Source organism: Lates calcarifer, linkage group LG4, assembly GCF_001640805.2.
Source record: "Lates calcarifer isolate ASB-BC8 linkage group LG4, TLL_Latcal_v3, whole genome shotgun sequence".
Lineage (NCBI taxonomy): Eukaryota > Metazoa > Chordata > Actinopteri > Centropomidae > Lates > Lates calcarifer.
The window spans coordinates 5,067,483-5,095,249 of record NC_066836.1 but is presented as its reverse complement, the minus strand read 5'-3'; the positions used below and the strand labels follow the sequence as shown (position 1 = coordinate 5,095,249).

General features: G+C 39.2%; 1 protein-coding gene across 1 annotated transcript; it reads left to right on the top strand.

The window, feature by feature from the left end:
* Positions 1 to 358: 358 nt before the first annotated feature.
* Positions 359 to 27,711, top strand: LOC108884310 (dual specificity testis-specific protein kinase 2). The gene is made up of 13 exons (XM_018678147.2): positions 359 to 803; positions 3,972 to 4,413; positions 5,054 to 5,173; positions 9,908 to 10,029; positions 12,005 to 12,053; positions 16,218 to 16,364; positions 17,826 to 17,908; positions 20,013 to 20,097; positions 20,463 to 20,546; positions 21,442 to 21,528; positions 22,538 to 22,676; positions 24,506 to 25,033; positions 25,606 to 27,711. Exons 2-13 carry the CDS (start codon positions 4,291 to 4,293, stop codon positions 25,905 to 25,907), a joined length of 1,869 nt encoding a protein of 622 aa, XP_018533663.2. The 5' UTR covers positions 359 to 803; positions 3,972 to 4,290; the 3' UTR covers positions 25,908 to 27,711.
* The last annotated feature ends 56 nt before the right edge of the window (positions 27,712 to 27,767 follow it).

Below are 27,767 nucleotides of genomic sequence, written 5' to 3'. Positions count from 1 at the left end.
TTGATATATTGATTTTGGCTCTCTGCCCTGAAAAGCACTTTGAACTGCATTTGCAGAAGTGCTTTCATAAATAACATTAATTTTCATAAATAACAAAATTGATCTTTACCATCAGTGAAGATTATTTCAGTTTCTCTATGTCTCTAACATGAATCTTCTATAAGCTCCAGTATCTCTTATTTGAATTGAAATTCATAGAAAAAGTAATCATTTTTTAAAAATATGTTTTCGGTTTATTTTGAGTTTTTGTTTTGGGATGTGTATTTTATTTTGTTAAATCTTGCTAACAGTTCGCACGTACGCTTCGAAAGATGAATGCTCATTGGTTCTTTGACCTGCCAATCAAATGTGGGCCGGGTCAGTGGGAGTTGCTCGGGTGAGCAAGGAGACGACGAAGCTGTCAAACACCAACAGTCGTCTGAAATATTACCCCGGGCGAACAAAATATATACAAAAAACATACTACTTTGCTCTTGTGTGGAAACAAAGACGGCAGAAATAGACTTCGAGTTGACTTAAAGAATTTAGCCTTCGGAAATGTGGACTTTTCACCCGCTGCGAAGAAAAACTTCTTGTTTTGTGTGTGTTGGTAGTGGATCTCAGGCTAATGTCTGTCAGCATTAGCTCTTGGTTTAGCTCGAGTTTTGTTGACAAACTAGCCAGTCAGCTAGTCACTAAGCTAGCTGCGTTGCAAACTTTGTTGTTTCGGGGGTTAGTCTGTCGTTTTCGATAAATGCTTTCTGGGAGAGGCATGGAACCGAGCTCGAGCTGCTCTTGCAAACATCTCTTTGAAATAAAAACAGGTAAGTCAGCTAAACTTCAACAAGGAGTAAACGCTTGTACTAGCTGTTGCTGCTGTGGTTTGTTTACATATTCTGTCTGGCGTTACTAACAGTTTAAACATGCTGATCCAGCTATTAATTCTTCGTCTAACTACCACCAGTTAATATGGCTATATTAATATTTTTTGGCAGCATTAACTCATTTGCTGTTTATGGTATCCAGATAATAGGCAGTTTTTTTCCACGGTGTCTGCCCCATGGACTTGTTCATTACTTTAAACCCTTGAAGAATGACAGGTATGCAGCGGCTCACATATCATGGCAGTTTACCACAATAGATTGTGGTCAGATAAGAGGCTGCTATTCACTTTTATTGAATGTGACCTTGCTCAAATACTCGGCAGAGATTGCTCTCTTAGTGAACTCTCCGCCATCTCTGTAGCTCACAGGAGAAAGAATAACAGATTAACAAAATGCTGAAATTTGTTTACAGAGATGATGAGTAGATGTAGTCATAAACATTCACTATATTAATTGAAAATACTGAGAGTAGGTCAGTGTTTCTTCTTCATTGCACACATGAACAAGTGATTGCCTCTCAAACGCATCCACACACGCCCATTTAATACCTCTTGCACTTCAGAGACACTCTAACCCTTGCTCAACCTATCATTATAACATCACTTAAGTTTTGATTTATTGTTGACATTTTCTATTAGTCTGTAATCCACCAGGGCACAGCTGGATAGTGTTCAGGCCCCCAAACTACTGCTAAAACATTTGGCCTGAAGCTGCTTTGGAGATGTCCCATCTGTTTTGGAGTAGCAACAGGCCACATTTTACAGACCAAAAAAAAGCCGCCTTTTAAAATTCCACCCTTTTCCATGCATAGCCTCTTTAGTGTGGTGTCGTAAATGCATGCCTTTTGGATATGTAGGCAACACTGTATATTTTAGAGACAAATATAGTAATGAACACTGGTAGCATGCCTGTATTTTCTTCAGATCATTTGCATCAAGAAGGTTTCTAGCAGCATTGTTCACAGGATTATCATGTTGCAGATTATTACAGCACTATGTGATATGATCTCTAATAGTATAAAGTTATTTTATAGTTTGTGGCTTGAGTTATCTTCCCTGTCATTAGGTTTGTTGATGGAGTGAAGCTGAATGATGTCTGTTTTTCATGTTTACAGCAGAAGTGGGTGTAAAATTCTTTTTGATGGTCAGTATACAGCAGTAGAGTGGGGGGTGGTCATCCCAAATGAAGACTGGTTTTTACCCACCCACAGTATCTTGTAGACTTGCAAGTCTGAGATTCTAGTAGGTGTAGGAAGTTTGTGTTTAGTCAGTATCAGCTGCTTTGACTACTGATGTGGGTGTGTGGACACAGAGGCTTGTAGTTTTGAGTCAGGGGTGAATTTTACTTGCTGACCTATTCTTGTCTACCCAGATACAACATCACAGATGAAATATGTGTGTCTCTGTTCTCGTTCTTGGATGGGAAAGCTACTGAAAGTAGATAGGAAAGCTTAGGCCTGGTACTTGCGGCTTGCATTTTTCTTGGCACAGGCACATTTATTTTTGCCGTACCATTTCAACAAGGCAGAAAATGAGGTGTCATTGGAGAAAAAAAAGAAAGAGGAGGATAAAAAGCCTTTTATGGATGTGGCTGGGACAGAGAATGATCTCAGAAGTTGTCCAGTAGGTCTACAGTAACTCTCAAGGAGTCTAGTGTCTGTGATGTAATGCTAACAGACCAAAGCAGAATATGGCTGTGTCATCTCAATGCTGTTTTTAGGATCTGATCTTATGAAACCTCATCTGGGCCAAAGATTAACTTTTGTTACTCTGCTTTGGTTTAAAATAGACCTTTAAAATTGGCTGCAACTTTAGTGAAAAATGACCATCAGAGTTTCCTGAAGCTTAAGGGGACATCTTCAAATGTCTTATTTGTCCTACCAACAGTCCAGTCAGTATAATTTACAATAATGTATGGTAGAAAAAAGCAGAATATACTTACGGTTAAGGGGCTGGAATAAAGAAATGTTTTGCAGTGCAATGTGAGCCCACTAGTGAATTTTACAGATCATTTCAGCTCTAGAACATGTTTTTCCAAAAAAGGGGCCAAAAAATGACAGATAAATTGCTTCAAATAGCTTGTTTTGTAGAAACTAAGTTACAACAAACTCACCTTCTCTCTTGAATCTTTGATTTATTTATTTTTTGTTTTCTGCGTGGTACCTTGGTGGTGTTGCTGTTGAATTTGTGTGTAAATTGTGAAGAATGTGAAGAGATAAGAACTGGTTTTTGGCTAATGGTGATAAACTGACAACACCACAGAGCAACCCACAAACCACAAGTAACCAAACTCGACCGTTGAAAATAATTTTGTTTGGACTGGTTGCCTCTGTTGTTGCAGTATTTGTAAAATCTTCTGTCTACAAGAAAAAAACAGAAGGCCTGAGTGTACAATGTTCAGTTTAAATAAACTGCCAACTGAGTATATATCATGACATATCCATAGATATTCAGTTATGAAGATGTTAGTCTTGGGGGGTAATTACTCAATTAGATACATAGACTTTTCTTCAAAGGGAAATAAGATTTATGGGAGATTTTTTTCTCAAGAAGGAATGTGTTTTCAGTATAGTTTTAATCTACTTTTCTGTCTTTGGACTGTTCAGAAGAAATATTTCCAACCAGACCTGACATGTTATATCAGTCGAAAAAATCTCCCTGTGGCCTCAAGCATTCTTAAAAGTTAGATATGAAAGCCACATTGTTTACAAGTATAAAAAAAGATCTTTAGCTACAGACTTCCTTTCCTGTTCCCCTTTGTACCCTGCTGATTTTGTTTTGGATGGCAGAAAGGTCCAGGACCTGAGCTATTCCTTGGCTAATCTCCCATAATTGGACAATCGGCCCCTATTACAGCCATTACATTTGGGCCTGTTGAGCAATAGCGGCTTGTCTCATCCATCCTGAGGCACGACCCAGTCTGCTGCTATAGTTGCTATTAAATACCTTAACCTTTCATGAAAGAATAACATGGCAGCTTTTGTTTCTTTTTTGTGTGCAGGTGTATGCCATAACTGTAAATCTATGAACAATAGGTCCTACTGCTACGTGTCTCAATCTCAAACCAATGAAAGGCCCTTTCATTAATTTCTCTCTTTACTTTCTCTAGGTCTCCAAGGACTTGCTATATATCTGTCAAATATGTGAAGTCCCTCTCATCCTGGCGGACTCCTCTGTTACGAGCAGTGAGGAACTGGTCTAGTGGGAAACCTCTTGGCCAGGATTTGTCACCAGGGGTGTCCTAAACAAAATCTGAGAGTGAAGTCTATGCGTGTGACATATTTTCTCCCAGGACACAAACTGAGTAAATTCTGTGCTGCCGTGGAACCCTCGGCACCATTAAAACAATCTAGTCCTCTTGTCATGTGGGTACATTACAGAAAAAGGCTCGTATTACCCTCACTGGTCTCACCATCTTTCACATCACCATGGACCGGAATAAACGCAACTCCATTGCTGGGTTCCCCACACGACCTGAACGCCTCAATGAGGACAGGGATGGTATCGGAGGGCTAGGGGTCTGCGAGATGGGCATGGGCCCGCCTCCACAGGTCAGTCTTCATTCTTTATTTCAATGAGTAGGATGAATTTCAAAGGTGTGTGGCATTCATGGCAGCATACAGGATTTCTGTGCATGTACTGCAGTACTGTGACTATCCTGCCAAAACATAAAGATCAGTTTAGGCATAAGATTTAAAATGGTCGTGTTTTGGAAAGTGTTGGTGTTGGACTGAAAATTGCTATGTTTAAGATAAGAGATAGCTGGGATTTGGGACAGTATTGGTTCAAGAAATGTTAATGCTGTTGATCAGTTGATTTCACCCTCTGGTTTGGCATTGACACACACTGGAATTTGTGTTCTTGCGGGATTTGGAGGGTTGAGTGGTTTGCTGGGTTGCTTAACACCACAAAAATAATCTTAACCTACCTTTCTCTCAGTGTGTTGTCTGCTGTATTTACTTGGTTGTTCGGTATGTGCTTATTTTTGTCTGTCAAGGCTGAGAAAATCTGTGTGTGCTGGTGCAACTCAGTCTTTATATCTAGTGTTTAGTCCTCTTGTCCTTGTCCCATGTGAAAGGAACATTATCTGTCTCCCTTTATCTATTTTTTCTGCAGAAACAACCTAGAGCATTTACATCAGATAAAGGACATATTTGCCTGTTTTTACCAGTCTGTTCTTGTTATCTTCAGGTGGGCAGGGTGTGGCCATCATCCTACAGAGCCCTCATCAGTGCCTTCTCTTGTCTTACACGCCTTGATGACTTCACCTGTGAGTGGATTGGCTCTGGATTCTTCTCTGATGTCTTTAAGGTGGGTAGAGATCAGTTATTACTTGCTTTCTCTTGTGCTCTCATATTTTATTTCTTATCTCTTTTATATCCCTTTGTTTTACTCATATATCATTTACTCCATGCTTCCATCCATCCATCTGGTGTGTTTTATAATAGGTCAGACAGTCTCTTTGATCTCACATATTCATTTGACCTCAGGATTGATTTCTTTTTCCCTTGTACGTGACAGAAGTCATGCTACTGTGCTATCTGGTCAGGATTAGAATGAATAAAGGGGAACTTATTGTGCATAGCTCTCACAAATCTCTCACAAATAATTGGCATTCATAAGTGAAGAAACTGGCACTCAGAGTCATTTTCCACTTGATTTGACTTGTCAAGTTGATATGCTTGGTCGGTCAAGATGAATTGTTTCCGTGCTATCTTGGACATCCTCACTAGTCTTTTCCAGGACATTTTTAGGTCAAGTTAAGGCTGTAATCAGTTCAAAGACATCACTTAAATACGGAGTGGTTAACCCTGTTACTTTGTCCCCTCCCCCTCAGATATGTGGACCAGAGTCCAGAGTCTTTGCTAAATGAACCCCTCTTTATCAATATCCATTAGCAGAGAAATTAATTTTTTTGTATCACTCTTGTATGTTGTATTGTCAAGTCGATAACACTGGAACATTTTTGCATGGTTCAGTTAAATGTAGATAAATGCTATGGGCTACAGAGCTGCACTTGCGTGGAATAAATGATGATACTGATGTAAGACTGACCTCTTGTTTAGTAAAGAGTTAACAAACAGAATAAAGTTGAGGAAGGAGTATGGGAAAGGGGTTGTGGTCTCATATACATGAAGGGAAATAATCTGAGTTATTGAAATAATAGCCTAGTAGGTTTTGAACCAGGCTCAGTTTCATTTCACATTTTTCATTGTATCAGATTCCATTTTGATTTATTTATTTTTCTAGTCACTGTGTGTTGTGGAATTTCAATATGACTTAAGCTCACAATGATATGCCATCTACTGTACCAGATCTCCAGTGGACTGGTGAACTGTTGTGACATTCAGTTTCCACTGTGTTTCTCTTGCACACTATAACTTGGGGTTGGGCTGATTGATGATACTGTTGCTAGTGTCTGACAGCTATTAAGTGTTGTCAAGTGCTTGCTTATGGTGGGAACTGTTGGGTCTCCATAAATGATATTGTAAAGAGTACAGCCTAGACCTGCTTCATATGAAAAGTGCCCTGAGATAACTCCTGTTATGATTTGGCACAATACACATAAAACTGACTTTACTTGTGCATCTGATCAGGGATGGCCAAAGTGAATTTGAGAGGTCTGTATTGGAGCAAATCAAGGCATATTTTCATTTGTTTTTATTGGCCATATGAAGCCCATATAAAGTTATTTGTTTACTGTCACCCATTGTGCTCTGGGTACGCCAGCTGTCAAAAACACCCCATTGTGGGCTCTGTAAACACTGGAGCTTATTCATAACGCACAGCACTGCAAATCAGCAAAATACAGAGCAGCACAAATAAACAACAACCCGCAGTTTCAATTAATGATATCCACATTTACAGCATGTATCACTGAATGAAACAAATATGGCCATTTTGATTAAATAGCGGTCAGTCTGCTGTTGTGCTGGTGTGTGGAGACTGCATTTTAGCTTTAGTGTTTTGTTGATGCTGGGATGAAGTGAGGCCATCCAAATCCTGCCCAGTTACAGTCTGCCTCTCCTTTTTCTATGGATCTTATATAAAACATTAAAGGGGACACACTATACAAAACACTTAAAGATATATTATACACAAGAATAAAGCAAACCATTTATTGTTTTAAGAGGAAAGTTATGATGGAGGCTGAAGTTTGTCTGACATATCTTGTTGGAGTTGAACTGTCTTAAAGCTACAGTAGGTGTGCACAAAATGTACACTAAATATCAGTTAATAAAACACTGTAAACCTCCAACTCCCTGCATGAATTCTGCCAACTTCCCATTTAATGTAGGTACCATCAGGACCTCTTGGAAAATCCCTGTTTACAATATTTTTTCCCTCTGTGAGAAAGGAATCCATAGTTACAGAGGGAGAAGAAAGTGGAAATGAAGTAGAGGAAATAGCAGCATACTGACAAAAAGCTCAGACAGGTTGAATGAAGTGAAAAGGCAGCAACATTAATAGTGATTGAGGTTAAGGCTAAGAGGGGGAGGAAAAAGCTGATTGTGGAGAGCTGGGGTGGCAAGACTGTTGAAAGGGATGTAAAATGGGGGTTGAGTGGAGGCTTCAGGAGTTTACTGAGTAGAAAGGATGGGGGCAGAAAAGGGTTGTAGAGGAGATGAAGAGGGCGGTGTTGGGGTTCTCTAGAGCTTGGGTTAGGGGGAGGAGGAGAAAAGGGAGAAAGGGTTTAGAAGCATAAGGCTACTGGGGGTGTGTTTTCCCGAAATGTGCAGTGGTGAATAGACATATCACAGAGGAGAGCAGAGCAGGAGCAGAGAGAGGAAAAGTGGGAAAGAAAGATACTACTACTACTACTACTGGGGAAGATGAGGACTGGGGTTTGACGACTTGTTGGAGGCCACAGCGAGGAGGAGAAAGAGGGGGATCAGGAATAAATGCAGATGGGGGGATGTGAAGAGTGAGGAACTGGGGGGGGGTTGGAAGAGGATAGACGGATGTGGGGGGAGGAGGCCTTCAGAGGAGTGGCCATCTGTTGTTTCTGCTGTCCTGCGGTGGAGACAGTCGGCTCTTACAGCCAGGCCCCCTTCCTTTGAACTTGAACAGAGAGATTTTTGTGTCTGTATTTATGAGATGGGGAGAGAGGGAGAAGCAGACACAGAGCAATCCCCTAAATTGAAAAAGACTACATAATCCTTTATGATATTTTACTATATATACTGTAGATAATGCTGATAATTTCACACTACAAAGAGATGTTTTCATTACCACACTGTAGCAAACAGTATATATCACTGACTTTTGTTGTTAATGTCTCCTATGTAATCCATATTGACTTTGTCCCATCTGTCAATTCTCTTTCCTGCTGTAAGTGATACTGCCCTCCATTGTTTCATCAGTGTGCTGTGATGATGGAAGATGGTCAAAGAGCCATTGTTAAAACATGACATAAAGCTGCCCACTGTTATAGTGAATATGATTTAGAGTCTCTTTGGTACCATATTTCCATAGATTCAAGTGTTCTAATCATAAATCACCTTTTTTTATTTGGACAACTAAGCATATCATGTTATGTATAGTGTGTGGTGTGGTTTAAAATGACCATAATGTTGATTTATTGTGTCAAAATAGCTGTAGCATGAATGGGACCATAGCTCACATACTGATGTGACAGTAAGCAGCTCTGTTTTGCATGCTTGTGAGATGCTTCTGAATGATCTGCTGTATTCTTTCTTGTCTTGAGCTCTTGATAATATTTGAATAGGCTCTTTGATGCTGAGAGCTGTCTACCTATATACAGTAGTATCAATTTAGTCTTCTCAAACTACTGGTTTAAAATCTTCATTATGATCTAAATATATTTCTGCTGTCAGGAAGTGAGTAAGCAAATGTAGGTAGGTAGCTCGGTGTGCAGCGCCTCAGTTATTGGTGTGCTGCCTGCTGTGGTTTGCAGATTGATATTTCCTATTTGCTTGCTACATGAGTGTATTTAGAAGAACTTCGGTTCTTGGTAATTAATGTACTGCTTTGTGGCATCTATGAAACCTGTGGTGTGGAAACCTAAGGTTGTCTTGCTATTTCAAAGACAGGTCAGGTCACAGAAGCAATAAAAAGATATGCACATGGTGTTCCTGGTCTTTCATAGTCAGAAAAAATGCATTGTATTATTTCAATATAGAGATTAAATGTGCTAAGTGCTCTTTTAGAGGCTTTTCATTCTATGAAATGGACTGCAGTTATTTTTGGTAAGAACATGCCAGTGTGTCAGAATTACTCCAAATTAAGGGCTTTGAATTTCAATTCACTCCCAAACACATAACACTGCTTGTTCCTATCAGAAAATATATAAAAGTGCATGTCAGGGGTAGCTTTTAATGTATTTTTCTTGACCCGTTTTTTTCTGGTTTTGTACTTTATGTTTCAATTTTGAACCTCGTCAGAATTGTACCACCTTCTGCTCAGTGAACTGGTTGATACTTGTAATTTAAAGTAACCAGGCAATGGCAACAAAGTGTTATTACTCTCCTAGACTCAAGAAACAAAATGATCTTACTCTTCTTGTATGTCAAAGCAACATATGTATTGTTTTCAGTGCTTGCCTTGCACCAATGGTATGCTGGAATAGGCTCCAGCCAACGATGGATGGATGGATGGCAGTGCCACCGTTATCTAACAATTAGATGGAAACTAAAATGCCAATGCACAATAATACAGAATTGATCATGCAGCTCTGGATTGACACATGTACTTTGTCATGGCTGGTCAGCAATGACTGACCTCATTTCAGTTCTCTTTTATGCACTGTCTTCCTTTTCTGCTTACTCTTGTTTCTTGCTGTGTGTGCCAAATACGTTTTTCTTTCAAGTAACAACTGTAGAAGAGCAGTGTTTCAAGCTGCTCAAGACCTTATCCATAGTGACCCAAGCTGAAAAAAGATTAAACAATCAAATGTTCTATCCCATTTTTTGTAGCCAGTCAAATAAAGTTCATATAAGATATAGTTCAAATATTGTAATTTACCCATTTTCCAGTTGTATTTGACAGCATGTTGAAATGTGGCATCATTTGACTCCTTTTCAGGTACGTCATCGAGCTTCAGACCAAGTTATGGCTCTAAAGATGAACAAGCTCAGCAGCAACAGAGCAAACATGTTGAGAGAGGTCCAATTAATGAACCGGCTTTCACATCCAAACATACTCAGGTTGGTAACCAAGTAAATTATTGCCCTTTTACCATTTTGTTGTTTTAGTTAATTATTGCAATGTCATGTAACATGAGCTACATTGTAAAATGTGACTTACTCTGGTGTAATAAACTGGTTATTGGTAGTCATTTCCTTTTAACATGTTTGATAGTCAAATCCAAAAGGCCTGTTATGTATCAGTGTATCATAAGACATTCAATAAGATGTCCGTAATAACTTGGAATAAGCTCACTTTCATAAATTCACAATAGGCTTATTTTAAGGCTTAAGAGTTTAGGTCACTCGGGAGCTGGTAATTATAAATGACGAGTAAATCCTCATTGTTTCTGCATAAATAACATCACATTAGTCATTTCCTCTAGCATCTTTAGTTATAAATTGAATATATTTTCTCATGATGTCTGCCTCTGCCTTTACCTCTTACCTCTATCAATCTATCTTCTCTCGCTTGTTCATGAGTCTGTGGTTATGACCTGTTTCCTCTGGGGTTTGCTAGAAACTGTGTCAAACACAGAGCCTATTAACAATGGATTTTCTGAACTGCCAGCTCCTGTTAGAGCTGCAGCAGTTGCCCAGAGGCTATAAAGGGAGGAGCACGTTTTCTGTCACAAGGGAACTGGACAAGGCTGTGAACAATCACATTCATTTTTAAATTTTATTTAATGTATTTTTTTTGAGAGATCCAAGTCAATGATTGGTTGAACAAAATGGGCAAAACAGTACTGTGTAAGCAACTTACACCTGGCTCTGTGGTTCTGAGGTTCTGTGGTTCTTTTTTTTCCTCTACATTGTTTAACCTCTGTTTGACATTTTTCAAACTTTGGCTTTAGCACAAGCCATCAATGGCAAACACTTTTTAGAGATTAACTGTATTTGTGAGCTGACCAATCACAGTTAAGTGGAGGTGAGACCTAATGCAGCATAGGGAGCTGATAGGCTTTTCCACTTCGATACCCGAAACACAGTCTAATCAGCAGTGAGAATTCAAATCCATCCAATTCCATTAACGCTCACTGATGCTACAGAATAGTATCGTTCTTGCTTTTTATTGTAAACACTTTTTTATGAAATTCACATTCTGTTCTGAGTGGGAGAGTGTGTGTTTATGAACATGGACATGCATGCATAAATATCTGTGTGTGTTTGTACTTGTGCATGCACACACATGCACAGTATCTTTTACAATGCCATCTTTGTTGAACATGCCTAGTGGATTGTGTGTTAACAAGCGGGCACTGAGGGGGTCATTGTTAACTAAAATCCAACAAGAACCCACAAAGTTGACCTTTTCATTGCTTCCAGAATTATGAGGCTTTCAATGCTGTTCGTGTGCAAAGTTGGTTCATATGTTGCCCTTCACACACACGTCGTTTCACTTTGGTTGAAAGGATGCATGTGTCCTTACTTTGTTAAGGATGTTTTCCAACCTCTCAGGTTCATGAACATTATTAAAACCCCATCAAACTTTTTTTTAATCATTGTCATTAAGCGACAACAAGACAGTTTTTCTATATTGCTTAAGGGTTGATCGTGTGAAGATAAAAGTTATTTAATACAGCGACAGCCAGTGCATCACTGTAGAGAAACACACACACACACACACACACACACACAATAAATGAATAGAAGTGGGGAAAATGCTGTGTGTTTATTAAGAAGGTAGAAATTGATAGGTAAGGTGGAGGGAGAAATGGATGGAATGCAGGTGAAACAACTGAGCTGTTATTATCCCTCTGTTAGCAGACCGTCTCGCAATAATGACTTGTCTGGTCCTGCCCAATGGAATTTTTTTTTATTGAACTAAAAGAAACTAAAAGCTGTATGTGCAGGGTTTTCTCCCCGCCTTTGTTTAGATTATGAAGACATCTATGTGTATCACTCTCCTTGTGCTGATTTAATTCATTCCATTTAAATCAGCAAATGTCCTGTATTCAGCAGCACCCTCATGTTGCATGTCTTTTGTGGTTTTTAGGTTCAAGGGAGTGTGTGTCCATGAGGGGCAGCTTCACGCTCTGACGGAGGTAGGAGATCACACACAGTCATACCATTTCACTGCAAAGCCTCTGAAAGAAACCGGTGACATGTGAGATCAAAGTGTCTCTACTAATGAAAGGTGGTATACTGATGTGCCTAAAATATGTTCCAGTACTTCTTGTGTCTACATGTGAATGTGAGACCTGAGAAGCCTATCAGTGTGGATGTCATGATGTTCCCAGGTGAACATCATAACATCCATGAAAACAACACAGCAGCACACCCGTCTGTAATTGTGGGAGACCAAAAGAACTGAATGTTCTTAAGTTGGCTGTGTGTGTCTGTGTGAGAGAGACAGAGAGGGGGAGAATTTGATACAGGCAGCTAATAAAATTCTCCAGAGATGCTTAATGTTAGGGCATACACCATTAGGGTTACAGTGAGTAATATTTTCAGGTTGCACATAGCCTATATTTAACCTGTGTACATTCATCTGTGTTTCCCTGTGTGTCTGTGTTCATGAGGGAGAGAAGGTCATTAATTAGTCATGGAAATGCTTTATAGGCAGTTGATATGTTTAGCCCCGTAATTGAAAAGCTAGCTGTACAGAAAGTCAGACCTAATCCTCTTGATTTGGAAGAGAAATGAGAGGCACAAAGGGTTAAAATAATGTGAAACGGAAATGATATGGCAATCCTGTTGTAGTGAATACCTTCTTCTGTACTTACAAACAAGTATTTTTTTTTAAAAGACACTGAGCCAGCAGGAGTCATATGTACTCCAACAACTAATAAAGAATTAATGTGGTCTTTGCATTCACACATAAACTGCAGAGGAACATACATTCATGGCAGAATGTACATGTGCATACACTCACACACATACACTTCAAAAGTTAAGTCAGTGACTTAAGACGCATCTCTGTGTTTGAGGACACATGTAATGCTCCAATACATGTAAATGTGGACAAAAGGAACAAAACACATGATTCATCCCTCTCAAGAGAAAGACCACACTGTTAAACACTGTTAAAGATCCTTCTAGGCGCACACATGTGTACTTGATTACACTGTTGAGCTGGAGAGTGAATGTGCTTATTGTAGCCTTGACAAACAAAGACAAACACCAACTTTCTGCAGTTATATAAGAGAACACATCTTAAGAAATTGACATACACACATACTTGTTCGTATACTCCAATTGCAAAGTGAATCCATGTATTATAAGACACATTGATGAATATATATACTGTATACACACACACTGTGGTTGGTCTTGTTTTCCTGCTGCAGGGTAAACAGATCCTGTTATGTCATGTCAGGACCTAACTGAATGCTCTGACCCTGGTAGCAGGCCCATGCTGTTTTGTTACCTGACCCCCACTATGAGGCCATGCTGAGAGGAAATGGAGAATGAAGTTACTGCATGGCCTCAAGCTACCTCAGGAAACTCACTTTCTCATATAAAGACACACAGGCATGGACACACACACAAAAATAAACAAAACTGTTTGTGGAAGTATGTTGCCTTTAAGCACTTACTAAATTAGTCTGAAGACAAAGAGTTGTTGAACTGAGCAGCAATGCCTCCATTGATTGATGCATTTTAACATTAGGTACAGCAGTAGTTGCACATTACACTTGAGCAAATCATCTCACTTAGTGTATGACTATACTGTGCATGTAAAGTATAGCAGGTATAAGGTGTATATGCTGATGATTTTTTATGTCAGGCTCTGCAAAGTCTTATGTTGGAGATAAGATTTACTAGTATACAAACTGTACGATATCTTCCTAAGATGTGAAACTACTCATTGGGTATATTTCACGACAGACTGGCACCAGGCTTTGAGATATGGTATAATGTATTACATTATACATTATTATGCTACAACACACCACTACCGGATGAACATGTTCAGATGAGAATGAACCTTTGAAGACTCAATGCACCTTATAGGAAATGCTACTGCAATTATAATCTGGGCTAATGGTAAGTCTTGACCCATGGCAGGATTATACTGCTGTTTGAAGCTGTTTCCAGCAGCAAACAAAGATTCTTTTGTTTGAGTGTTTCCAGTTTTAACGTGAACACAGACAGTGAAGCAGAGTAATTTCAAGAACAGTTGTGACCAGTCGTATGGTTTTCATTTCCTCAGCACTCTACATTATACATGATCATGTCGAGGCATTAAAATGCTTCAAACGTGCTTTATCAAGTAATTACTGCGGTATATCAGTAACTCCACAAATAGGATAAAGCAAATTCCAGGGGAAAATGCCGTGCCTAAATAAGAGGCTTTTTCGAATGCGACTTTACTCCCATTCAGTTTTAGTTGACACAGCAGGTGCACTCTTCCACTAAACCATGTGATTTGCATTTTGAACCGAGCACAAACTGCACTCGCTGCATATTCTGTCAGTGTAAGAATAAAATCAGCTGCATCCAGGTCTTAAATGAGATGATAGAGGAAGGAAGTTGGATTAGTTTGAGTTTTAATTGTCTCCAGTGGATTTTTCCCCCTGTTGTATCCCTCTCCTCCCAAACCTCACCAGGCAGACAACAGATGTTGAACTCTGTGGCTACTGAGGAATTTGTTGGACAAATACTGTAATCCTCTGATGTCTTGTGTGTGTGTGTGTGTGTATGTGTGAGAGAGAGAGAGAGAGAGAGAGAGAGAGGGGGAGAATGTTTGAGGGTATAAGACAATAGGGAGCTCAGTCTTTTGGGGGGCGAGGATTTTACTTTTAGATATACATGCACAGGTACACAGATTGCTTTTACCCTCTGAGCTTTTTGCGTTGTTAACATGATTGGCAAAGCAGATTTTCTCTGTCAAATATCCTGGGATCTCATCCAGAGTGAGCTAGTTATTAACTTACTATTTCAGCTTCTGATTGTTTTAATTTGCAATAACAGTTGCAGAGGAATACTTAATTGAAAACTTAATACAGTCAGTATCAATCGAGGTTGTAACACATCATCTTCCTTTGGAAGCTGAACCCTCACCTCTTAATATTTAATTGATCTAGAGAGATGGTGTGACAATGGATGTGAACCTGCGTTAACCTGGAAAAATCAGGTAAAAAGATTAGGTGAAATAATAAAATTTGTTTTGGAAGACAGCTCACTGAGATGATGGAAAACTAACTGATGTTAGTACTTGGTCAGCTGTCATAGTTTCCAGACCCATGCATACAGAGTTATATACTGTCAGAATTTGTCAGGAGTAGCTCAAAATTAGAATAAATCTGACCAGGAGCCCAGTTTATTCGGTTGCTTGAAGGAGTAGAGACCTCCTCCCCTCACTGTCAGCCCCCTTTGTCCTAATTTTGAGCCTGTCAGTCATACCAGTAACCACAGCTTAACCAGATCTCAGCTCTCTCTAGTTAACCACTGTTGTTCGTGATATACGATGGGATTAGGGTGTCTGTGTGTTTGCATGCAAGTAGCAAGGTCAGACAAGTTCTTCTGAATCAAAGCTGACAGGGACACTGAAGGACCCTCAACGCTCTTAAACCCACTGAGCTGATTTGCCATTTTGGCTGCCCACTCTTCAACCTGAACGATGGTCAGAGGGTGTAAAAAACTACTGTCTGTCAGCCAGTTGAAGAAAAAGAGACAGATTCTATTGAGCCAGTTGTTTGATACACCAGCCTCCAGGCTGACAGATAGGTCATGTGTAGTCCAAGCATCCAACCAACCAGTCATCTGCTCTGTGAGCAAGTCAGTTAGTCTGCAGAATGTATTTAAGCAGCACCTTGCATATATTTTGTGTATTTTTAGCCAGATAGTGAGTCAGTCAGTCGGCACACCAGTTGACAAATTAATATGCCTGTTGTTTTTGTCACCGAGAACAGAGGGTGTTAAGTTGCTATGATTAGATTTGTCACACTTACTGAGTTAAAACATCTCATATTTAATTCCTGTGAAAAGTCATTTGACTTCTGCCCAGCTGACTAATACAATGGCCTTATGCAGCTTAACAGGAACATTTTTCTTTTCAGATTATAGCAATGCAATTGTCTCCCTATTACCATCCTTTACAATATTTTTTCCTCTGAAACTGTGCATATCCTCAACTTTGAATACTCTCTGAACCCCCTTTGTTTCTCAAGCACTATGTTCTTGTGCTTGAGTGCCAATGTTTTGCATATATATTTGTGTAAAACTGTGCATTAATTTGTGTATTGCTCTCGTTCTGTCTCCAGTACATCAATGGTGGAAACCTGGAGCAGCTTCTTGACAGCAACAAACACCTGAGTTGGCCCACCAGGGTGAAACTGGCCTGTGAGATCGCCAGTGGTCTGGCCTATTTGCACTCTAAAGGCATATTCCACCGGGACCTCACCTCCAAGGTTAGCTAAACAGGCTAATTGGTCATTAGGAGGAGAAACCATACTGTAGCTAAAAATAAAAATACAGGTCTGCTTCTGTCCTTAGCAACAACAAAACCACGACTGTCATCTGCATGTTTTATGTATTTGTATACTGTAGTATTTTTGGTTTGGAGACATCAGCATGGTCCTGTTCCTGTTTTACTTAATGTATAATCAGTACACTGAATATACAGTATATTTTCAGCCACTCTCTGGCTGTCTTAAAATCTTCAGAATAAAAAGAGTCAGTTATCTATTTTGTTTAGGCTATATATATATTTTTTGTAAATTATTAGCTCAGATGATTGTTCTATGACCCTCCCTTTGTCTTTTGTTTGTTTTTGTGCTTCCTCTCTTCAGTAGTTTGACATGCCCCAGGACTTTTCTGTTGAATATATTCAAATATCATTTGGTTTTGACATCTCATAGTGTATTAATAGCGTTCGGTCCTAAGATAATGAAGCAGCCTCTGTACAAAGACATAGAGTTTAGATAATATTACAAATATTAGGTGTCTTGACACCCTTTTCTGCTCTTTTAGTCCTAACCTCTCTGTAACAAACACTGTGTCACTGTCAGATGTGATAATCTGTACCTGGCTGTCTCTAGTTTTCCAGCTTGACCCGGAGCCATGTTGGCATGGAGCTGGCAGGGAAGGGGGACAGTGTGCACTCTGCTGTAAACCCATATTCACTGCCTGTCTAAACTTATACATGGACATATCTGTTAAAGTTAAATCTGTGTCCCTGGAAAAGATGAGAGGACAACAAACAAATAGACATCATTTTGTAGCTGTACTGAATGTTGAATATGGGTGTCATAGCATTGTTAGATTATAGTTCCTCAAATTAAAATAAAGTTCATTTGCTTATGAGTCACACTTGAAAGTCAATGAACAGGGCAGCATTCTCTCTTTTTCATTATATTTGATTTTATGCTTTCTACTTATTCAAAACAGTCTCCCCTCTTTAACTTTATTCTATGTTTTAGAGGTAGAGCATTAACATGCAGTTAAGCTTTGTATCTGTGGCTGTCAAATGTCAGTTTGTCGTGTTATGCAAGGTTGTGCATGTGATGTCACTGGTGCACATACTGTTTTGTGAAGCAACATTTCAACACTGCTTGGTTGATATTAATGGTCACAGCAACAAATGGTAACAGTAGATTTATAAATAGTTCCCCTTAGAGTGAAGAGGAAGAGTCCAGTCTGTACTGGGATGCATACTGAAATGACCTGTTGGTTCCCATTTTGTGATGCACAGAGAATAACAAAGCACAGTAAACTAATGTTAAAGGCTTAAGTCTAAGTTCAACTAGGAAGTGAAGGTTGACTGACAACGCTAAGCCACAATTTTTTTTTTACTTTTATCACCCCCAGTGTTGCAACTTCCTCAACTAAATGTGTTAATACTGATAATGTTCTGTATTCTATATTCACAGAACTGCCTGATCAAATGTGATGACAATGGCTACACAGCAGTGGTTGGAGACTTTGGTCTGGCGGAAAAGATCCCCACTAATCTGTAAGAAATCGTCTACTGATCACTGCTCTGCATAACTATACCCAGTCCTAGTAATTAAACATAGACCAGAACATCAGTGAAAAAGAAATGTTTCGGAAGATCATTGTGTTTTCTTTTAGCTTCCTTATCTAATTACTGGATTAATAATTAATTCTGTGTGTTAACATTGAATCTAATGACTGTAGTGTGAGAGCAGCTGCTCATTGTGTTGAAACTGTGGGAAATTATCACCCAACTCTAGCTTGATGGAGCTTTGTAGCCTCTTATACTTACTTCTCTGTTTTAATCTGTGTGGTTACGTCACAGCTGTTCTTGTTCCTTGTAGGCAGCCATTTACAGTGAAAAGAAAATCTCTGAATACCCCACGTACACACATGACAATCATCAAACGGCAAACAGGCAGTGAGAGAGTGGCTCATGAACAAATGTGAGCATGTAGCAGTTAAAGCCCCAGATATCTTTCTCAGAAAACCAGAGCTGACAGGAGAGTGGATATTGGAAGACAGATGATACGTGACTCAGAGTGAATGCTAATGGTGTTCTGTGTCTGCTTGATGTGTAACTAGGCAGTTGTTTGTCAGCATTTTAGCAACAACAACTCAATAATCCAGTGATGTGGTGGTATCTGTGATAGCTGGTTTTGATGTTTTTTCTGCTCCCTGGTGGTCACAAATTGATTACTGCAGATTTAAAGCTTCATCAGCAAAATCCATTTTTGTATCCCTAAAACAAAAATACTCTATGTGACTCTGAAAGGTACGTGAGAGCTCCAGTACTTTGCTATATGTCCCATGATGGATTGGTTTAATGAATCTGTCAGGTTTCTTTTGGGTTGTTGTTTTTTTCCTCCTAATGTCATTTTTTATTAATTATTCACCATTAGCCTTATTATTGTCATAGCTGCACTGTGCCTCATTTTACAGCAAAAATAAATCTTCTTACTGACACCTTAAAAACCTGTCAATATATGGAGCATTACATTTGGTGCTTCTTATTTTAAATAGATAGACACTTACAAAATTTCAGGTGTTGTTTCCAGCATAGGATCATTTTGTCCATGTTTGTTCTCCACTGGAATGTTTCTTTTTAATACCTTTCTGTTTTTGCTGTTGCAGCTATTTGTAACTCACTTAAGTGAATTCTCCCTCCGCCTCCTCATACCAGGAGCAGGGTTATTTATTAACACATGGGTCAGACTCTGACATTAAGAGCAGGCTGTGCAGATTACATTCTCTGCTTTAGTGTTTTGATAACAGGAGGATAGTATCAGTGTAGGTTTTAGTTTTTAATGCTGCAGTAGGAGGGGGCTTGTCGTAAAGAACAGAGTGGACCAGACTTAGACAAAATGATTATTTCTAAAAGTCTCTGCATGTGTACATGGGTATGAAAACATGTATGAATAATTCACAGAATGTAGCCACACTTTTTATTCAGACTCTCAGTTTGTCACGAAATTGCACATCATCTTTGAACACAAAGATTTGAGATGCAAACTCTTATCCATTGTTACCTAATCTGAATCTAAACAGAGGAAAAGCTACTGAATTGAAAGGATTAGAGAGTAATGATTCTTTACACACCATCTGACAGCTTTTTAAAACTGATTGAAAGGGAAGACAGCTTTATCCTCGGCCTGGAACAATTTAACGTTTACGCTGTTGTTCTGTATCAGCTTCTTTTATCTGTCAGGTTGTTCATGTTAAGATTACAAAGGCAGCCTGGAGAAATGACTTCAAAAATGCACTTCAAACACTTCAACGCAGATGTAATAGCAGGCAGGTAATACAAAGCCTTACCTTGTTTTTGTTCTCCTGCTGCTTAGGTCAGGTCAGTTTTCTTCCTGCGTCAGAAGAGGATTATTTCAAACCAACTTTTCACCAGTTTGACATATTTACACACAAACTGATGCTGATTATGCACCAACATTTCTTCAGGCTGCAGTAGATGCACTGTGTAAACATGGTTTAATTACATTATTCAACCAGGAACACAGATACCAGGAGTCAACTCAAAGCCCCTAAAATTTCTTGAATTTTCTGGCACAGATGATTTCCTCATTTTGATGATGTGTTGTCAAACATGTTTTGTGTGTGTGTGTATTTAGTGCTGAAGGAGAGAAGCTCTCAGTTGTCGGTTCTCCTTTCTGGATGGCTCCAGAGGTGCTGAGAGATGAATCCTACAATGAGAAGGTGAAGTCACCGACTTTGACTTCGGACTTTTGCCTTTGCAACAGTTAATTCCAAGTAGTGGTAATAGTTTAGATTGTCTGGAAAATAAACTCAAATAAGATTGCATTTGATTAGTTTTGATTAAACTTTAACAAACTGCCAGGGGAAATTGGATCTGAGAAGCAACAAAATTAAGATACGTCATTTGTCTCATATCAAAATTGTGATATTTATAGATTTCAGAGGATGACAGAAATTTTGGCAAAATGTAAAGCAATATTAAGGAATTTATTGCAAAAACTTTAAAACAAACCATGGAGTCAGAAAAACTTTGTTGTTTGCATTTGTCTGTGTGTATGTTCATTGTTACGTCCATCTATTTTCAGGCTGATGTGTTCTCCTATGGAATAATCCTGTGTGAGATCATTGCAAGGATACAGGCTGACCCTGACTTCCTGCCCCGCACAGAGGTGACAGCTCATCTCACCTCTTTTTCACCCTGTAGCCTTGCAATACTCCTTGTAAAACCTTGGCGTGTTTGTTTGCTTTGTAGACAGGTTGATCTCTTGTATCCTATAATTCTCACCCTGTTTACACTGTGAAACATTCACATGACTCATACAGAGCTGAAAAGGAGTGTTGAAATGTTTGTTCAAACCATTCGGGGAAAATTAAAACTGGACTGTACCTTGTCATTATTTTAATCTTCAAGCTATCTCCATGTGATGCAGATGTTTATCATTTCACATGGGAAGTAATACCTCACACGTTTATATATTTAACACAATTTGAATACAGTAAATATAGATTGTATTTATCTCAGTTTGGTGCACACAGTTTTTGTCTTATTAGCAGCTAAGAACCTTCCTTACTTTCCAAACACACTCTAATTTTCTGTCTAAAATTTTCAAATGTAAAATATCAAATGTAAGTTAGCTGCAGAAACCTTAATATGATATCACACACTCTGTGTTGTTAAAGATTTATAGTGGAATAATAGATTTAAATTGTCTCACTTAGGATCCCTCACCTGCCATATAGAACTCAGTGTGAATTCAAAAGCATGATAACTGTCAAATAGGATCATCCCTTGCATTGCAGTGTGGATTGTGCATTTAAACCAGGCTTAGAAGAGAATCCAAGCTCAGAAATTAGTCTTTGATAGTCCACTTGGCAGTCAGCAGGACAATGTCAGAGGGATTAGTCTGATATGAAGCTGGCTTTGGCATAAGAGTTTACAGTGTGTCAAACATGTGATGAAGCTCTCCCTCTTTATTCTTTTGTCAGAATGGTGGAATAGAAATTTCCTGTTTTAGCTTTCATGCTGTATATCCAAACCTCTTTGTCTCTTCCTCTCCTGACCAGAACTTTGGCCTGGACTACCACACGTTCCAGCACATGGTTGGAGACTGTCCGCCAGATTTCCTCCAGCTGGCTTTCAACTGCTGCAATGTGAGTCCACCACACTCATGTCCCACTGTGTTTCAGTTTTTCATCAAATGAGAAATCGTAATATTCTTTGTGGATTGTAAGACGGAACCATTGTTTAACAGCAAACAGCAGTAGCTCTAATATAGCTGGTGAAGTTGATGCATGGTGGTCACGCTTTCTCAGGTTTCAGTCTGTCCGCCATGTTAAGACAAGAACAGGTGGCTGCCTTAGTTGTTCTTAAGAGTTTATCCTGTTTCATTTTTATTTTCTTAAGTAACTTTTATTCTGTTGTTCAGAAACAGAGGGGCAATCTGATTATGTGAATAATCTGATTTCGCTCACTCTCCAGGGGGTTATCTATTCTCTAAAAGCTGGATCAGTTACTTGGCAGACTCCGTTTTTTCACAACATTCATACACTGATTTGTTGTTAAATTGATTACCTAAAGAAATGGAGGGGGATAGTAAGTAGGTCAAACCATAACAAATATGTTTTTTTTAATAAGATTTATACAATTTTACTCTCGTCACTTCATAATCCTTGGATTGGCATTGTGATTTATTTCTCTAATATAATTACAAATCACAGAGGATGAGAGCATTAAAGTTTTTGGAGCACCCTGCTGATTGAGCCTAGATTGGCTCCCTCCATCCCTTCTCATCCTCGTCTGTTGTGTTGCTTTTATCATCTCTGTCTGCCTTGTCTTCCATCGTCTTTCTCCAGAGCTTCCCAGTCGGAATTTCATTTTCTTAATAGTCAGTTTTACAGTTTCTTTTGAGGATCTCACTCTAATCCTTTTGCATCTCCTATTCAGCTGCGTGTCTTTATCTTTTACCCACATATTTGTCCCCCATCTTGTTCCCCTGTTTTTTCCCTCCCTGCAGCCTATCCCCTGATTTTATTTCCATGTTGTTAAATACAGTGTAAAGACTTATGACATTAAATAATTATGGTAACATTTTTAATGTTATGCAATCTATTCCCTTCTGCACTCATTCCTTTTCCATATCTTAATTTCTTCCTCCCCCAGATGGACCCTAAACTCCGACCATCCTTCCCAGACATTGTCAGGCACCTGGAGGAGATTCTTGCACGCCTTAAAGTGGAAGAGATGGAGCATGAGTGTGTCCCGCTCAGTGGGGACAATGACATGAAGACCATACCCAAAGGTATCAGCCCTGCACAAAATCACACTGACATGCCATCTGAGCTTTAGCTTTACAGTCAGTAAAAGTCTGTTCCTGTTGTTTACCAGAAGATGCTAGTAAATTCCTGTAACGGGGAAAGTGGTAGGAAGGGAACTGGCACCAGAAGCCTATTTTATAACACATCTCATGGCTTCTCTAGCCTTTCACCCCTCCACTACATACAGGCTCTGCTTGTGCTAATCTGTTCAGACCGCCAACCAGTGCGCTAGTCAATATTTCACTTGTTATCGAGTCAGTGGTAAGCCTGATAGAAACCCGTTTCCTCTCCAGTTACTCCTGCAAAGCACAATGTTGATTCCAATTTGTCCAGATAGTCAGTAACAATCAAAATGTTTACTCTGTTCTCTCCCCAAGAAACCTCATCCAGGTTTGTTTAAGCCTGATTTTTACATCACATCTTTTTTAGTCAACAGTCAGTTTGTCAGCGTAAAATACTACTAAAATACTACTACTACTATAACATCTATATTCCCTGTTCTTTGCCCCCCAGTAAGTTATTCATTGAGCATTTTTCCAAAAGCAAAGTCAAATATGTTCCAATATTTATCAGAGTATCTGTATCACACTTCAAAGAACTTGAGCGCCGGCCCAGACTCCTTGGTTGCTGATAATATAAACTTCATCTTGACTTGAAGAGGAAAACTGGTCTGAGATCAACATTCCTATTTTGAGATACTTGATCTGTGCAGGCCCAGGTTTCACTTCTAATTTGGTCCGGCATACAGCCGCCTGCATGTCTGACCATCGTGGAGTCAGTGGGAGGCAGTAATGTTTTTGTTTAGACAAGCCAAAAGACTCCTTTTCCTCAGGACAACACTGTATGAAGAAGGAGAGCATGAACATATGACGTCATGCAGGAATGACCTGTGCTAATGACAAATGTGGCTTGTTTCATCTGGCATTGTGTTGTAAATCAAAATGAGGCTAACAGAACACAGAAAACAGTCTGAGCCTGTTGACATAAGAAATATCCCTTACGTAGTTATTATTGTGTAGAAAACATGGCTTGGATCCGAGTCCTTGTTTGCTGTCAATTGTTACATCATGAACTTCTTCTGCTCCCTCCCTCCTCTCTGTCCCCCTCCTCTATCTCCCTCTCTCTGTTTAACTGATACCATCAGCATTTCCTGAAAACCAGGACCATCCTCATAGTAGGAAATATTTCTGTTGCGTAAAAAAACTTTTTTGAGGGTCTTCATGAGTAATTCTTTCAGATATTTTCCTGACACAAATGAGATACATGATCGCTCAACAATACTTTGGGGAACGGAGGAAAAAACAAGATTTGTTTACACACAGCACCATTGGGAATAACAGATCTTGGTTATTTAGGGAATTATTTATGTGCTGATGTGAACAAACTTGTTTCTAAACTGTGAACAATCTGTAGAGAGTTTTTGCATTTTCTTTTTTCTCTGTTTCTGTCATCCTCAAATCCATCATTTTCTGGTAGTTTTCCTGCATTAATACTTCTTATTACATAATGATTATTTTAAAAAATTAATCCAACAAACTTAAGAGGAAATTTGTGTGTCAAACAATCTAAAACAAACAAAGGAGACACTTGAAGATCAGGGATTTAAAGGACTCATAGATTTGTTTTCTATGCAGGATTTAGCCTACATTGCCACCTAGTGGTTACATTAGATTATCACTTGAGAGCACTATGAAAAAGATAACGTAGATACAGTATAACTATTTTTTACAGTTAAAAAATACACTTCCAGACTTACAACTTGTACATTTTACTTATGGAAGTCACTAACTGATCCCTTGTCTCTTTGTTCAAGGTGAGAAGATCCAAGGGTTCAAGCGACTGAACCCTCTTGGTTTCCAGGATGACAAAATCCCACCAAAATCACCCCGTCCCCGCCGAAACATCTGGCTCAGCCGCAGCCAATCAGACATTTTCTCCTGCAAACCAATAAGAAAAGTCAATGTCCAGGACCCTTACTACACCCCCCCCACTACTCAGCGAGCCTCCAAAGGCCGCAAGATCAACCCGTTCACCGCCCGAGAGGACCTGTGCGGAGGCAAGATCAAGTTTTACGATGTGCCCAGCAAGTCTGTCTTCTCGCTGGTGTTTGACCTCCACTCACCTCCGGGGAGCGCTTTCTGTAACCAGCCATCTGCTTCTGTGGGACCCCAACAGGAGGCGTCTTATTACTGGCAGCAGCTGCCAGGAAGACAGTGTCACTCCTTACCAGTGTCACCCCAACTGCCCCGCTCCGAGGTCTTCCACCTCGCTGCTGCTCTTAGCTCAAATAACAATGGTTCTCTTACCTGTAACTCCAGCCAGCTGTCCACAACACTGCCAGGTGAGTTGTCCTTTTGATATGAAAGTTTCATGTCTAAGATTTTTTTTAAAGGGCAACAGCAGTCCAACATATTTTGGAGCTTAAAAACTGAAATTCGAGTGATTTTGATATTATTCATGGTTGTTAATTATTCATGGACATAACCTTTGGTGGTTGGTACCAGTGGGAAGCTGTTGCTAACAAAGGAAGTAAACCACATGCATAGATTTATTTTCAACTCACTGTATGAAAAACTAAATGAATACAATTGAACTTGAGATTACCTCCTCTAGAAATGCCCAGGAAAACTATAGCCTTACTCTCCCAGCAGCTGCAGTCGTTTCTGATTATTTGTCAGGGACCATGCATAAAAATATTAATCTGAGCCAATATATAACTTTTTAGTACCACATTAAGCAATGAGCTACTTGCCATCTGCAGGCAGGGAAATGCATGTAGCAGCTCTTAAACAAATGGAAAAATGGTTGTTACTTTACTGTTAATGCTTTTCCTTTTCCCTCTTCCTTTACACTTACGTTACTGTCCTTACTTTTTGTCTCTTGTTCTTTGCCTTCCTCTCTTTTTTGTCTCAGCAACTTACTCCAGGTCTGATGCAGGCCAGACTGGAAATGACAGCCGACAGAAAGCAATGCTGGGCGGCTGGGCGAAGAAATATGTTGTGGTTGAGATCCCACCTTACTGCAGGCAGAGAGGAGGGGAGGAGGATGGAGAGGTAGATGGCAGGAAGGAAGGGATCAAGGACGACGTGTTTGGGGAGAGCTGGTCTCCGATGGTCCCCAGCAGCGAGAGAGATGGTGGAGAGGCGATGGACTGCTCCTGCAGCCTGGAGGATGAGGAGGAACGAGAAAGAGGGACAGACGCCTGCTCAATGTAACTGATGTAAACCCACACACTCACACATGGAGGAGGTGGTGGGGAGCATGTGGTAGTTTTGGACAAGAGATGGGGACTCTGACTCCTGACTGAGAGAACATGGACGAGGATTTTAAAAAGTAGACTGACGGACTGGTCACATTTCAAAGATTTTGGAAAATATAACGCAAAAAAAGTAAAGTAAAAGCACTTGATTTTATCTCTCAAGTGAATGTATCACATGTTCAATAAATCAAGCACACCTGATTTAGATAAATAAATATTTTTCAAAGCTGTTATCAGGTGTGACAGAGCAAGGTGGACAGTCTCCATTTAGTGCAAAAAAAAAGCTTTTATCAACACAATGGACACTTGGAATAGAGATTATTTTTTTGAAAGGTTGTTTATATTTACTATTGTGAGATGATGTAGATTTTTTTCCTTATACGTTTCTTATATTAGGCGTCTTGTCCATGACAAGAAGTACTTAAGATCCATTGTGTTGTGTATGTGAGTGTTTATAATCAGAAATGTGTTTTGATACCTTACCCCTGTGTTCTTTGTAAGACAAATGCTTAACTAAATCAAAAACATCATCCAAACTTTTCTCATTAATTACACTGTGCCCTGACATTCAGCTGAAAAATTGGAGATGATTTATTATAACTGTGCCTGAAACGCGGCACTCACGAGACAGATGTTTAATCTCAAGCCATCCTTTGTTCTCAAACTTCAGGATTCAACAACGATTCGGTCTAAAAATTCTAGAAGTCAGGCTTATTTGTCCAGTAAGATCAGCACTCACAGTTAACCCCGTGACTGTTGCATTGTCATTATGAGCTTTTTATGGACCTTACCAGTGGTTTTAATATCTCCTAGATATTAGGCCAGTAAACGAGTATAAGAGACTGATTTATCTCCGCTAAACCTCTCACCTAACTCCACTAGGTTGAATTCCAACCTAATTTTAGTGTTTTGAAAAAGAAGCACATACTGGTAATTATCTTTTGACTAGAGAGAAAAATAAACAGACAAGTTGTGTTTTAAAAAAAAATTGAGCATCTGAAAAATGTTTGTTCTATCACACATTATTAGTTCTTAAATACATTTTATTGCTCTTTAATTATTTCAAGTTCAAAATTGTCTTTAAAATACAGTGCATATTTTCTTGTAATTGGAGTCTCTCATATTCTGAAACACTCTTGTGTGGTTGCTGCTAACATTTAGTTGAACCTGTTTCATTAAATTGGTGGTCTCATGGTATTTTCTACTTTTACTGATGCACTCCGATGAATATCTTAAAACAGAATTGGTGTGCGACTTCCTTTTTGATTGTCACTATGTTTTGCTGTCCACTTCCTGTGCTTCATAGATGTGGAAGAGGTGAGATTTGAGAGCTGAATGTGTTACAGACGAGAGTTAAAGCAGCGTTTCTTCATCTTAAATGAACATTAAAAATCACTGGGAAGGTGTGTTTAACATCATAGATATACCTGTTAAACATGATGAGCCATGTTTGCCTCTGCTCCAGCACTTGTTTATGATCTTCTTGTTACTCTGCTGATCTCAGTCTGCTCACTCCAATAGGAACTAAAATGCACTTGTACAGTGATCTCTTCTTAACGACTTATCACTACTTTTCTATGCAACAAATGTAACTTTTATCACAATGTTTTACAGGATAAAGGATCTAATTTGATATTTATGAGAAAACATTTTTAATGTCTTACCTTTGTATATTTGTGTAAAAAGTTTGTGTTACCTGCCTCAATGAATACAGATTGAGTTGTTTTTGCTGATCGTATAATGAAGCCTCCCTGACTTTTTCTTGTGTTTGTCTCTTATTCCTTTCTTTGGGATGACTTAACAAAAACTCTGAAAC

Bases quoted from the DNA above. Each gene is read 5' to 3' on its own strand.
- LOC108884310 (XM_018678147.2), top strand. From the start codon at position 4,291: ATGGACCGGAATAAACGCAACTCCATTGCTGGGTTCCCCACACGACCT. The intron at 4,414-5,053 runs GTCAGTCTTCAT...TGTTATCTTCAG, and splicing joins GCATGGGCCCGCCTCCACAG to GTGGGCAGGGTGTGGCCATC. The intron at 5,174-9,907 runs GTGGGTAGAGAT...ACTCCTTTTCAG, and splicing joins TCTTCTCTGATGTCTTTAAG to GTACGTCATCGAGCTTCAGA.